Source organism: Phaethon aethereus (genome assembly GCF_964289735.1).
Source record: "Phaethon aethereus genome assembly, chromosome: 21".
NCBI classification, from domain to species: domain Eukaryota; kingdom Metazoa; phylum Chordata; class Aves; order Phaethontiformes; family Phaethontidae; genus Phaethon; species Phaethon aethereus.
In genome coordinates this window covers 6,858,578-6,873,853 of record NC_138597.1, presented here as the reverse complement: position 1 = coordinate 6,873,853, position 15,276 = coordinate 6,858,578, and the positions used below count along the sequence as shown (strand labels likewise).

The 15,276-nt window shown below is 45.4% G+C and overlaps 1 protein-coding gene across 1 annotated transcript; it reads right to left on the bottom strand.

Moving 5' to 3' along the window:
• Positions 1-1,803: 1,803 nt before the first annotated feature.
• Positions 1,804-6,255, bottom strand: TMEM278 (transmembrane protein 278; the record flags this gene model as incomplete). Its single annotated transcript, XM_082009438.1, has 2 exons — positions 1,804-2,073; positions 5,986-6,255. The coding sequence occupies 2 exons, from the start codon at positions 6,253-6,255 to the stop codon at positions 1,804-1,806; spliced, it is 540 nt and encodes a 179-aa protein (XP_081865564.1).
• Between the last annotated feature and the right edge of the window lie 9,021 nt (positions 6,256-15,276).

Sequence of the window (15,276 nt, the reverse complement as noted above, 5' to 3'; positions counted from 1 at the left end):
TCAGAAAAACAGAAATTACACTTTAACTTACAGGAGTATGTACAGCGGTACAATGGGAGCCACATGGCTGTTTCTGATGCAGCCAGTGCTTTGAGACAGAACAGAGACAACCTCCCTCAGTGGAGATTTAGCGTGATCTTTATTTATACATAACACTTGAAATGGTTATACTTGGGAGACAGGGGACCAACAGCCAGTGGGTTGCAGTGATTACAGCTTGCAGTGATCAATAGCACACAGACCCCGCTGACCCGAACGCTAGAGACCCGCAGTGATTTGAGAGAACCGTGCATCAAACTGCCATGCTTTCCCCTACCTGCCATGCCTCCTCACATACACCATGCTTTTCACTCAGTTGGAGTTTATGGCATGTCATATGACAGAGGATCCGTGGTATTGCTTCAGACATCACTGAAGTCAAGAGGGAGATCCAGTTGACTTCGCTAAGCATCGGTTCAGGCCCTGTGGGAGTTCTGCAGAATCACAGGAGAGAACACAGGCTGGGTTCCCCTGCTCAGCAGCCTTCAGAAATACAGTGCCTCTGTAGGGAACATGCCCCAGTTGCCCCACACATCCCCTCGGGTATTGCAGATCACACATTCAGCACATCAGACTCCCCAGGCACCGTCTTACTGACATACTAGCATTTTCATGAGGGCCAGTCAGTCTCTGTTGCCCATTCAGTCCTTGTTTCACACAGAGAATACATACAGTGCCAGTGCTGCAATGGCTCCTAGGTCCTGCAGATAGCCAGCCTTATTGGGGCACTAGAAGATTCACAGCATTCATTAGTCAGTTTGACCCTTTCCAGCTCTCCATGAAACTGCAGCACTACCTAAAACTAGGTAGCTGTGACCCTCAGAAAACAAGACATTATACACTGTCCCTCACAGGCATAAGCTCTTAGCCCAGACCTTGGAGGACTTGAGGTGCTCAGTAGCCACCATGAGTCTTCAGCTCCTCTTGCCTGAAATTCTAAAACTGACCTGAACCCTCAGCCAGATTTAGCCCCAGGAAACACAACCTGACCACACCATAAAGGACAAGGAGATATTTGCTGGTTAATAACCATCAGCCATTACCAGACAGGCATATTTCAGATCAGCAGCTGGCAGGGAAGGACCCAAAGATCAGCATTTGTTTCCACAGCTAACACAGTGACCTGACTGTGGTTAGGAGCATAAGCACTGCTAGAGCCTATGGGAAAGAGGAATTTCTAAGTGGGAGAAGAATATCTGATGTGTAGGAAAGTGGTGGATCCCAAACATCAGACGCAGTGTCCTACAAGCACCTTTGCAAGAGGTTAGAAACATTGGCAGTCCAACACTTGGGAAAACCACAGTTGATTTCTCTTGGCTGGATGCTTCACCAAAGACTGCCTTTCCTGAAGAGACCTCTCCAAGGCATGTAACAAAGTCAGGAGCTGCTCACACCACTGTTTAATCCTGTACACTTGTACTTTATGTCCCACGTGAGGCAGAACATGCTGCCAAGACTGGAAACAGTGCTGTGCTCTGAATGCAACAGGCACTCGGAGGAGTCCGTGTTCTTTTCAGGGCTGAACATGGTCTTTACCATCAAGGACCCGTTTTCTGTATTCCCCTCTCAGTGGGCAGAATCCTACCCACTGGCACAGCTGTAGGAGGCGGCTCATTAACAGATCTCCCTTCCTCTCACATCTAGGTACTACACAGCCTTCATCTGCAGAGACCCCAGGATGGTGATTCTGGGAGGTGATGGTGGGGAGCAACAGGCCAGGGAGAAGAGGGTGCTGGCTAGGGCAGGGCATCTGATGCTGCAAACTCATACCCAGGCCTTGACTTGCGTGTTCCACCCGTTGGCGCAGCTGGACAGGCCTCCCTCCTCGTACCAGCGCCATTTTACCCCCTTGTACAGAGCCCTGCTGTACGGCTGGAAGCACATGAAGAGATGGAGATGCCTTGCCAGGCTGCAGTAGATGGCCATGGCCACCACAATGAGTGGGGACATGATGACAAAGCCAAGGATAATGAGGGCAGAAGAGCTGTTGTCATCCAAGACGCTTTTGCAGTAGTGGGCAGCTGAGTGCAAGACCTGTGGGAAGAGACAGAGCTTGTCACAGACCTGGTGGTGGATACAAGTGGTGATGAAAAAACCCTTGAGTTTCTAGTGATTTCACAGAAAAACACACATCTTCCCTCTCTCCAAGCTGAACTCTGCAATCTTCAGGCTACGCTACATGACAACACATTTTAATCAAGCTTTCAATTATTTTAGCATCACTGTGAGACAAGGGCATGACACACTGATCCCGAAGCAGGAAACACTAATCTTTATTAAGTCATCAGAATAGCAGAGCTTAGCATTTGATAGGCAGAAACCAAATAAAAAGGCTTCCTGCTGCTATATCGATGTGGGCAGCACAACACACTGAAAATTATAACAAAATAAATAAAATACAGCAAGATGTTAGATTCTGCAGACAGAGGTTGGTCATTCCATAGCTACCCACTGGCTGGAGACTCTCCAGACTCCTGCCCTGGAACAGACCCCTTTGTGTTCTGTCTTCTGTGTACACAATGTACTCATTTCTACCTCCTAGCACCAGTTTGCACCGCAAAATCTGCTAGGAAAGCCCATTCTCCCCATGTTGCTGCAAAGCATCCAGGACACTAACTGGTCCTTGCTGAGTGGTATTTAAGACCTTCCTTTCATCCTGGCAGCAGGAGATCCAAGTCAAGCCACTTGGTTGTTCTGCATTAACAAATGCTACAAATAATCCCCATGTCCCCTAGCTTCATTTCCTTTTTCCATATTCTTTCAGCAGTACAAGAAACACAATCCATCATACTAAAAAAAAAAAAGTCCATCTAATGGACCTGCAGTGGAGAAATCTGCCTCTGACTCCTAGGAAGGCACTGGAAAACAGTAACCCACAGACAAAGGACCAGTCTTGTCAAACCATACTGCCACAATCCCTCTCTATGCCTATTAATGAAAAGTTTGTGTTAAAAAACTCCTTAGAGCTGATGGCAACACAGTGCTTTCACTTCTGATGCAGCTGGCTGTACTCAAAAACCTTTTGCATTCCCACAAAGCCTTCGACTGGAGAGCACTGTGTGTGCAAAGAACTTGACGTTTTCCAAGCTGGAAGGAGTCATTCCAGGAGGCAGTCCTCATACTTTTTCCCGTTTTGGGTCCAATTTGAAGTCCATATTCATGACTTTCAAGGACCAGTTTCAGATCATAGGAAAAATTTAAGGGATTTACAGGCAATCTCCTACTAAACCTACCCTGAAAAGCCTGATGTCTTACAGAATCTGCATCTACACTGCACTTTTGGAGACAGACCAGCCCTGTTACCGAGGCAATGGCCCACACTGCACTTTCTCCTAAGGAGAATTTATTAGGTTATTTCTTGTGAAGACTTATTCTTCACTAAAATGAAAGTCATCCTACACACCTGCCCTTTTGTATGCAAAAATCCTAACAGCCGTGGGCTGTAAAAGGAAAGTCTTGCAACCTGCAAAGAAGGGTTACATCAGGACCTCTCTGAGCCACTTTTACCCTCTGTAAGCCCTACAGACCCTCACACTTTACTCTGTTGGGCATCACACACATTTGCATCCCATAGTAAAACATTTCCAGAAGGTGTCAGAGCCACAGTGGGAATTGCCCAGCCCAGAAGTACTTGATTTCTCTATGAATTATGCTTCACTCCCAACTAGCAGCAGCACTTGTGTCTGCCCTGTTCTACAAAATAATTACCGTGACAGATGTGTCCCCGTTCATCAGTTTGCAGAATCACGAAAAGCTTTTCAATAACAGCAGCTATGAGTTGTCATAGTTTCAGGGCAATAAAAACCAAAGCCAAACTTCTCAGACCAGCAAATACATCGGTACTGAGAAAACAATAATAGCACAGTCCCTTTGTCAGGGAGCTTTGAGACAGGGAGCTGTGGGCTGACAATTAGTGTTGCTGGGATGTCAGCTGAAAAATACAATGCAATGGCTGTATTGGAAATGGGAAAAGAAACAGCACACCCCCCAAAGCTGTAAACACTTGGAGACGACAGTATGTCTTAGCATGCTGTTGTGTCTGAGGGTTTAGAGGCTTCAAGCGAGCAAACTAAGATTCTATGTACAGAATGAGCAACTTTACCACGTGTCCACAGCTCCTCAGAATAAATATCACCGGATTAAAAGTGCTGCCAAAGAAGTCCTCCCAGAGCTGAGTGACACTTTACACAACTGGGAAACAAAATTTTACACATCAGCTAGGCAGAGAGGGTGTCTCCTCCTTCACTGTGGCATGAGACCTCCACAGCTCTATCCATGCACAGCTCCATAGCAGTCAGTAGAGCCTTACTGGGTTAAACTGGGCAAATGGCTGACCCCTGCTGCATGGCTGGATCCTTTCCTACAACCCGTGCTAGGGTCTGCTCACTCAGACAGAGGTCCCAAGGACTTGGGTGATTAGATAAGATGCACAGATTTCATTAAAAGAAAGAGGAAAAGCTTTCTTCTTTCGATATTTCTCAGGTAATTACATCAGTTTGAGAATATTTAAATAATCTTCCATTTATTTCAGACGCTGTGGAACAGGGAGACCAATAGCATCTATATCTTGAATCAATTTGCCCTGCTGGAAGAAGGTATTACAGTGTGATTTTTTTAGCCAAAAGTAGGAAGTCAGAGAGCTCTTCTAACTTAGGATAGTCAGCAAGAAGTCATATCAAGATAGTCTAACAGTTACCGCCTACGAGGAAAACAGGAGAACTGCTTTTTCACATCCACACTTAGTCAGGTGATTCCAAAAATACTTATAGGAATATACCAAGAAGAAGTTTATAAGTAATGAAATAATGAAATCCAAGGACAGCAACCAGCTGGAACAGACATGCACACAGCCAGAGCCCTTACTGCAAGGTAGGCTCATTTGTTGGTGTGAGAAACTGTACAGCACATTTGGAAACACATCTGAATGTTAGATTGGCATAAGGAGGGGATTATATACTGTTAGACTTTACTAGTTCTATAATTAGTCATTAGGCAGATCAAATATGACAAGCACTGTGGAGGGCTTACTTAAATAAAATAACAAACCCTATCAGAGCCCATGTAGGACTTGTGTGAATTATGGAGGAGTTCAGGTTGGCAGCTCTCAGTAACAGAGGTCACAGGAAAAAGAAAAAGAAAATAGAGAAATACTGTGACTTTAAAATGCAAACGGTGACTCTGTCAAGCCAGGGAGTGTATTCACCTGACCTGTCACAGCTGCTTGTAATTTCCATGGGAATACAACTTTATTGCCCAATCAAGCTTCCATTTCCCACAATACTGGAAGAAGGGAGGGGTAAAAGCGTATCTTGCTTGTTCCTGCCAGCATTCAGGTGTGCCCGCAAGACGGGCATCTCATGCGAGCTTGTTGTGAAATGCTGTAAATTTATCACTGATCACTTTACACTTAAACAACTGTACAATGCACAGGGGATCAGGACCAAGGGATCCTATTCTATCTCAGTCCCCAGGGAGCTGGGCGGTCACAGGCAGCTTCTGTCAGAGTTGTTCCTGCCTCTTCAGTGGGAGCCCTTCTGTGCTAACCTACTGACACTGAATGTACGGGTGCCAACCAACTACTTTACTACAATTAGTCCAGAGACCATAAAGCCTGTACTTCCTTAGACAAATCCACATGCCAGCCTCGCCTACAGCTGTGTCACAGGCACCAAGCAGGAGTCTGCTCCCTTGCACAACCAAGAGCCTGCAGGTCAGCATGAACTGCCGTAAACCTGTTCTTGTCAGCCTGGTCTATACACATAGACACCCTCCCGGCCCCTTATGAAAAAAATTCTATACACGTATACACCCCTCATGAAAACAAAGCTGAAGCTTGGGGCATCTAGCTTTACAGCCGCTGTTCCCCATGGGCTAAAATAAAAGCCTTATGGACAGCCCTGCCTTAGGGGTGGCTGTCAACAGCCAAATGGAGCAAGGCTCACTTACCCGAGAGTGGCACTGGAAGCCAAAGTAAACCACCACAATGGTTGGAAGCAGCACAATGGTGAAGATAACAAACATCAGGAGCAAATTCATGAAAAAGACCAAGGAGTTCATGACGACTACCACCAGGGTCCATGCCAAGCAGCACCAGGCATTCCGTGGCTCCCTGGGAAGAAGCTGGTCATCCATGTCATATGGTGGGAGGCTAGGAATCATCTGAGACTTGTCTGAGAGGTTTTCTGATCCAAAGTCCTCAGTGACCTGGCCAGACATTCTTCAGGAAGATTGCTAATCAACCCACACTCTTGTCCAAAATCGTTGCTCTGCTTTTGGTAACAGACGTGGGAAGTAATTTACAGATGCTTTTCCGACCTCTTCCACACGTGGACAAGAACACTTAACCAGAGATCACAATCGAGCAAGGAAGGAGAGGCCTCTTTTGGCCACCTTCTTTCCAGTTGCTGGCCAGCACAGGTTGTTTCCTTTCAGAATGTTTTCCAGCAATGTTCCAACCTCAGTTTCAAAGTAGATGCGGTTGCTGGAAGTTTGACAATAGCTATTACTTTGCTTTTGAATCCATAGTACTCCTAAATTTGTTGTTGTTCTTCCTAGGATTACGATCTCAAGAGGTCCCAAACAGTTGCTGTCTTAGCTTGGGTAGGCTGCTCGGTTCCAGAGAGTGCCTAGCTTCTGTATCCTACTCCACCTTTGAGCACTGCTGTTTGCTAAGAATATCAGGCTTAAGCACTTTCAGACAGTTTCTTGACTTCAAATCATCTTTCCATGCTCTTCACCCTGTATCCAAGTAAATATTCCTGCTCAGCTCTCATCCAAATGAAGTGACCAGTGAAGATAATGAACAGCAGCTGTTTCCCCACTCTCTGCCTTGCTGCAGTCCTTGTCCACACCTCACAGAGCTGGAACTGGAGCAGTGTGTGGTTTCTCTGCTCTCATCTGCCTGCAGTCACAGCCACTCAGACACAAGCAGCCTCGTCCTTTCTGAGCTGGCTCTCAAAGCTTTGCAACATGGCTCTTGTTTACAGAGTAGATTCTGAAGCTGCTTTCTGTGCCAGCCAAGCCTTTACATCTGTCTCACTACTGAAGTGATTTCACACACAGCACCAAGAGCCACGCTGAGGCCATACGTTCCCAGGCCAAGATGGTCCTTTTCAATTTTAATTATTCTGCCTCTGATTATTTTTCTACAATTTCTCTAAGTTAAAAACCTTAGAGAAATTTACAATAAACACTATATACCTCAGAAATCTTCTGTTCCCTGCAGTCATCACGGTTATTGTTTGCAGAACATATTGATATTCTTGTAGTGAAGGCTCAGCAATTACCAGTTATTTCATCTGCCTCATATGATCAATATTATTTAAGAATTTCAGTGGTATCTGCACACTTATGTAGCCTTTCAGATACATTCATACATGCACAATCATAGTACTGCAGGAGGCAGAAAACCACCTTAACTCCAGAAGAAACTGAGGTAGCATAGGTCTTAACAGAAGGCACAGCTCATCTGTGGCACGAGTCAGGGAAAAAATCCCAGAGTCCCGTGTTCCGCTTGATGCTATTTATCTCAGAAAATTCTGCCCTAGAAAAAGGTTATCAGAAAAACAAGGTTTACTCAATGCTAAATCTAAAGTGGTTTTATAATACAGATGAGCGCTAGCTTTCCTTCATTAAATGCTTTTGTTAAAAATCGTACATTTTGGGTGCACATGCCCCTGCCATTGCGGGCTCTTTTGGTGTTTTTATCTGCCTTATTTATTTACTGGCCAGCTGTAGCAATATGCACAGCAGAATTAAAGCTAAGACAGTTTTCTCCAAGGATTTGGACAGACCTGCTCATGAAGCATTTACCAGCGGCCCATTAGAACAGCTCTACTGGATAAGTTAGGGCTAGTGGATCTCTGAGCAGCTGCACCCCAAACATACCACCGGTTAAAAACAGCCCCTGACAAAGCCGTGCCACTAAGAGGAGGTGACGAGCACACCACAAACGCAACGTTCAGGCTCGATATTCGTCACGCAGGGATGAAGCAGACCGTTACTGATTTCTGGTATTGCTTTTAACTGAAGTTAAGCTTCATAGTGCCGGGCACTCCATACACGTTAACTAAGTGCATAGCATACCTCACCGTGCAAGTTTCAGAAGCAGAGGACAGGCATATGTAGAGTTAAAAGGGTTCCCCAGGCTTCTTTCAAAGCTAAAATTCGGATGTAGATTTCTAAGTCACAGGCCACTATTTCAATTAGTGAGCACACATGCGTTACAGGAGTCATTTTCCAGACTGCAGAAAGAGTATCACCCTACAAAGATACAGGCCTGTGTAGCCAGAAGGATTGCCTTCTAATTGAAATAGAATATAATTGAACAGCCTCTGTCTTCTTGCTGCTGAATGTGCCTTCTCACCCTGGGCTGGAAGACTGTTACACGCTACTTGTAGAAAGCAAGCAGTGAGACAAATCAAGACTATGTGCAATCTCTCACAAAAGAGAGGCTTTAAAATTGAAGTGAGTTGAAAAGCTGTGTGAGGATACAGATTTCAAAGGTGTAATGAGTGATACCAGTGAGAAGGAAGACTTTTGAAACAAATAAGTAGTATTTACTGCTATATTTACCATAGTGGTAATAAGTAACAAATAAACAGCTCAACAGTGTCCGTACTTGTTATGCAGTTCCCCAGCTATGAAAGTTACCAGTTGATCCACACTTACCATTTCTTTTATAGCTCTTCTTGTAGAGCCTCTCAGAGATCCAAAAAAGTCTCACAAACTTCAGCTCAATCAGTATCCAGAAGTAAAAATTCATCTGGCTAATCTGTACCAGAGTACAAATCGGGTGCATTATTCTTACTAACAGCAGAAATAACTCATAACTATGTGGGGCACTTTGTTCCCTGTTTACCATTGACAGATATCGAAGCCCATCAGAAAGATACCTAGCTTCAGCCACCGGAGGCTGCGAGAAGCTTGGCAATAATTAAGTTCTTCCCACTCCCTAAGAGCTGGGGAGCCAGGCACAATACCACAGCCAGCAAGGCAGAAGATGGCTAGCCAAGGCTCCATCCCACAGTATCCAACTAAGGTGAAACCGGCAGGCTCTGAGATGGACGTCAGATTCAACTAAGAGTTCAAATACTGCGGGCAATCTTACAATTACAAGGCAGGCCCGTGGTCAACCTGGGAAGTCAGTCTATAGGTCAGAGTCCAAAACAGGGTCCATGACCAGCCTTGAGATGTACTCTAACTAGCCCCAGAAACAGGTACTCCTACAACAGCAACTCAGACAGAAAGGATGTTCCCAGGCCTGAGCTTAAATGGGCCCCCAGGCAGAGGGTGCGGCTGGAAGCCCCAGCTGAGGTTTATCATGGCCATTAAGGCCTACTGGTGACCTGAGGGCCCTAACACCCCATCTCTTCCTCAGCCCTTGGTTCCCACCTCCTTTTAACAACGAAACCAGATTTACTAATCAAAAGTTTGCTATTAATTTGCTGGAAACACACATGTCACTGCTACTGTCAGCCAGCTCCCTGAGGATCCAGGGTATAGAGCTGGAAGACACATAGTGATGAAAAAAAATATTTCCCAAGTGAGGGAAAAAAGGTTAAAAATAGACTCTGAGGCTGCCAGCAGCCTGTTCCTGTTTTGTTTCAGAAGGAATATACTGGTAAATAAGAGAAAATGTTAACTTGTAGCACAGGTTAAAGTCAACCTGTATTGAACTCAGCTGCCCTTGAAGGAGCAGGGTAGGGAAAAGTGTGAAATCCAGAAAGCAATTACTCTCCTGTGGGCAGCAGGTACCAAGAATTCCTGGTACTGGGCTGACCAAAGCAGCGAAGGTATTTGTCCACAGCCAGCCTGCCAGTTTCCCAGCAACAAAGGGGAGTCCTGGGCCATCTGAGCCTGCCTCACCAAAGAGGAGTGAAACCAGCAGCACAGAACTGAACAGACGGAAGGGGTTGAAGGAGCCAGGGCATAAGCTGAATTTCCCTGTGGAATACTGCCCTGAGGAATCCTATTTCCTTCCACTGAAAGATGATTCTTGTGTTTGGTTACCCCACATAGCTGGAGTGCTAAGGAACATCTTGGGTACCACAGTCTACTGCATGCTCTCATCACAGGGAATAATGGTTCTCCTTGTTTTTCAAGCTGAAAAATATCTCTGAATATTACTTCTTTAAACTGATTATAAATTTCTTTACCACAGCTCTGCATTGTAAGTCAAAAAACAATAGACAACTGTCTCACAAATATGAAGATGTTCCTCTACTTTTTCATTTTTGAAAGTCAAGCATTGAAATATTTTTAAAAGGTGTACTAAATAATCCAGATGCTTAAAATTTATTTCAAAAGCACTTCTGCTTGCATCCCATCTCTTCCCTACAGCCCTAGACTAGGCCTCTCACTCCATGCTGCCACTTCCCTCTTGCCAAGCCCCTGGCTGATTTGCATTTTGGGACTCTGTGAAACTCACTGCAGGGCAGGTGTAGGAGCCAGAAATGGCTCTGACAAGCACCAGAGGAGCTTGAATAAGGAACTGTTCTAACAGCATCTACACCCCATCACCACAGTGATTGTCCTTGTGCGCATTTTATTCCTTTGTAAATACAAACGGGTTTTAGCATCTGTCGGTCATGTGGTAAAAAACAAAGCTGCTTAAGTAGTCAGAAAAGTGCCATCAATTCTAAAAAGCTTTGCTAAATCCAGTGAAACTTTCCAAAGCTCTTTTGCTACAATGATAATGCATTTTAACCTGTGGGAGGTCTGAAAATTGCATTCTTTAAATTTATTTTCCTTTAGAAAAAAACACACATTCTAATAGTTCTTCTAATAACCAAGTGAACATCATGTCATACAAATCCCAGTGATAGTAAGAAAGATTCCCCAAGCCTCTAATTCTGTGAAATTTCCACATCCTTAACAGATACCTGCCCGTAAGTGGGAAAGATATCTTGATGATGGTGCAAGTTATGGAGCAGTTTCTAACAGGAGTGTCATCGCTTTGAGATGCTGAAACTGCAAGTTATGGAGCAGTTTCTAACAGGAGTGTCATCGCTTTGAGATGCTGAAACTGGTAATGATTAAAGATGATCAGATTAATTCATTAGCTCTCTTCTCTGACGGCAGAGCGCCTTATTGCTAAGAAATATTTTTCCATTGTCTATAATGACAGCACCATCTTGTGGTTTGTTATCGTTAATAAATTTTCATTTTACATCTCACAATCTCTTGCACACAGAAGGATACTATAAGACATGCTACCCAGTATGGAATTATTCTGGTCACTGAAAACAAAACAAAAACTTTTCACGCTGCTTTCGCATTGCTAGTTTGAGCACTACTAGCAATATAGACCAGTAGTACAGAGATGGGTACCGAACAGCGACTGCAAACGAGGCCAGGCATTCGCGTAACTTCATAAATAGCTCCAGTACCTCGCAGGACAAACAGCAATGCAAAACGGCAAAGCGTTTGGATTACCATTTCACTGAAAGCATTTTGCTGAGCAAACTTGATTACCCGCCATGTCTAAAGAAATAAAGTTTGAGGCTTTGCATACCAATAACAGGTCATCATGTAACTGTTTTAGACTGCAGAGACAGGTCACTGATTATCAATATGTCTGCAGTTTAACAGGGCTATCACAATAACCTTTCCTTGACTACAGTTCTTGTCTAATACCATTTGGTCTGTTGCAGTTGCACTTACCTTCAAAGGCTGTCAGCAGCTGACAGCTAAGTCACTGATGGAGTGAATCTATTGTTATCTTTGACTAGAGAAGAGCTTAGCCAACAACAGAAAACAAAAAAACATGGAAAGCAGTAGACCTGTAGATTCTTACTGTAGAATGCAGTGCTGACAGCATTTCTGAAAGGAGTTTGGTGAACAGAAGAAAAGGCATTACCCTGTCCACAACAAAATATTAGCAGTGACCACAATTCATTCAGTCTCTTGACTGAATGAATTGTAAAAAGCATTTGGCATCATGCTACAGGCAGGAAATAAAGTGTTTTAAGAGCCTGTATACCTCATTCTACAGTCTGTGGTCATTACCAGGAGTAATCAAGCACTGTCAAAGGAACACTATTGTGCTTTATCCCCAAACATCCACTAAATCCTCTAGATCCACAACTACTGAGGTGAATATCAAACAAAAAATACAGGCATAGTTCAGACTGAGAAATTATCCTGGCTTAGAAATTTCAGTGGTAAAGGCATCAGAGTAAAAGATGAAGGCAGGAAGGTGTAAAGGCTTAGCTTACACGGCAATTTCCACACCTGCTTTCTGCAAATATGTAAGAGAGAGCTTTATGTTACTTAAGGTGTTAAAAAAATAGCTCAAGTCACAAAAACCGCTTGAAAGTTTAAGCGACCAGAGAAAAGGTAAACAGAAGGAGAAGCCTTTGAAAATATAAAAATCCAAACATCACAACACAAACCTGAACTATTATAAAAAACCTGAAAGTTTGAGTTTCAGAAATGAAACAACAGAAAAAAATATTGTTTTTAAAAGAAACTTTCAACAACAATGAACAGGCAGTGACCTATAGACAAGGTGTAAAGGCATTCTTTATTAATAAACCAAACAACAGTTTCATGATGTATTGTATAAGTCTAGTTTCCAAAACAGGCCTCAATATTCAAAAAATGCTTTAATAACACTTATTTCTATGAAATCTTACACTCAAGTTACGGCTTCCTCAACCAAAAGCAAGCCTGCGCAGCAGGCTTTAGGCTTCGTTGCAGACGTCCAAGAGGGTTGGAGACCAGGGAGGAAGGGCCAGGACTCTGGACACACATGGTCAGCGAAGGGGCCACGGGCTATGCACGCACAAGAGCCTCACCCCACACTTAGACGGGGGGCTCGTTCTGCAACTGGCTCAAAAAAGCTGCCTCTTCCACAGGGGCCGAAAGAAACAGCTTGGCCCCTGCACTCCAGGGAGCCCAGGTGCTCAAGGCACCACAGGCCTGTCCGCTTCTCAGACCGGCAGCTCTTGCGACTGTCACTTGGGCCTAGAGGTAGGCAGCTCGCGGCTTCCACTCTGCTGACAAGGGAGCCACAGCACGCAGGCTCACATCGCGTGGCATAGTGCCACCGGTGCAGAGAGCGGGACCCCATTTACTGGGTGGTCCCACGGCTCAGGCCTCTAAAGAGCTCCCTCTCCGCCAGAAACGGACAGCCTGTGACTTCCTCCCTCCTTACAGGGCAGTCACAGTCAGTGGCCGGCAAATGGGTAGCTTGGCAACAGGCCAACTGAGGAGAGACCGCAGCCCTCTTTACAGGCAGGCCTCGCTGCTCAGGCAACAAGGGGGCTCAGGAGCAACAGCGAAAGCCAACCTGCGTCCCGAGCCCTACCCACACGGAGGTGACAGTGTTAAAAGTCCCTTTCCTTCTCTGCCGTCTTCTGTCACTTGCATCTTCGGCCTCAGAACTTGGTTATCTCTGCTTTTTGTTGTCTTTTGTTTTTCTTGTGTTCTGGAAATATTTTTATCATCATGGTCAGGTATTAGACGAAATATTTTTCTACAATTTGCAACATCTATTTTAGAAAAAATAATAGATATTTGATGATATTTCAGTATTTTCTGTACTACCATCTATTTCTGTTGCACCATCCACACTCATAATGCATGAAATACGGCCATGTGTCTCATGTGTCTCTCGAGCAATACCATTTACAACGAATTCCATTGTCTCCACTCTGTAATTCCTTTACAAAATATATTTTTCTCCTCAATTCTAGCAGTCAATGCCTTTTCCTCAGTGTTATTTGCATAGTCTTTACATAATTTCTTCCCTTAGTATTCCCTCAAAAATTCTTATCTTTATATCACTTCTCAGTGCTTTTCATAATTTTTCCTGTTTCCCATAAGCAATTCCAATCACAACCCATTCGATGTGTCCTCTCAGATAGGCTTGTTACTCCTTTAGAGCTGCCTCTCTTTTCCGTGGTTCCCCTCTACTTATTCCTCATCGGTGCCATTATTTTTTTCTAGACAAATCCTTATCTTTGTTTCACACCTCAGAGTTTCCTGTAATTTTTGGTCTTTTTTTCCCCTCAGCTTTTCCCGTTAAAAAATAGGTTGCCCCTCTCCCCTCAGAATTTCCTGCTAAAGTATTTCTGCATCACTCCTTCAAAACTTGCCACCATCTCTCCCCTCAGAGATCCCCTCCAATCTGTCCCTGTGTCTCCCCTTAGGAATTCCTGCCAAAGCCACTTTCCATGCCTCACCTCAGCAATTTCCTAGAAAAACTAGCACTGTTTCTCCCTCAGTGTTTTCCCTAAATCCCATTCTCCATAGCCCTCTTCAGGGCTCCCTGACACCTCAGCACTTCCTCACAAGTCTTTACGTTTTGTCACCCTTCCGATCCTCCCGTAATTATCTTTCCATCTCTCTCTCCCCTCAGTAAGTCCGAGGAAAAAACCCTTCTTCCTCTCTTCCCTCAGAGATTCCTGCCAAAACCTCCCCGCTCCGCTCCCGGCTCCAGAGCCCATGCCCGGATATCTCCTCAGTGACTCCTGCCAGCTGCCGTCGCCTCAGAGCCACCTGGCCCGCCTCAGACCAACGGCTGCTGCTGCTCGCGCTCAACCCCGCCGCGCGCCTCCCCTCGCGCCTCCACGCGCTCCCGCTCCGCTCCCCCTCTCAGGCGAGGAGAGGCGGGGCGGGGCGCGGCCCGGGTGCTCGGCCCCCGTTCGCCCGAGGCTGGCGCTCCGGGACGTGTTGCCGTAGGTCCCCTGCCACCGTCGCCCGCGACTGGGCCCCGTCCTGCCATCACCCTGTCACCTTCAGAAGAAAGGTCCCCCAAAGTTGTGACCGTGCAACACGGGCTGACGCGTTCCTCCCCTCGAGCGGGAGGCAGAGCCGCGGGAGGGAGGAGCGGCGCCCGGCCCGGCTCGCCGTGAATAAAGGCGGGAAGCAGAGGACGGAGCTCAGAAACAGCTCCATCGTGGGAGCTGCCGCCCTGCTCTTTCCCCTCAGCGACACGCATAGTGCAGCCCTGAAACAGAATGGCTGGTAAGGAAGGCGAGCATTTTTTAACCCTTTCATGTGGCAAGTTGCCAGGGAAAAGAGCAAGCTTTAGTTCCTTTATTTTTTCTCAGGGAAAAAAAAATCTCCCATTTGTGTTTGTTGACTCTTGCTTTTGGAGCAGCTGTAAAACTCCAGGGGTTCTCAGTCTGAGTTTCTTGATGTTACCTGTGGAGGACCTCCCAAAGCAGCTAGGAAGCCATACTGGGCAATAAAGGGTTCTTGTTCTGATTTTGTTTTGATCTGATTTGA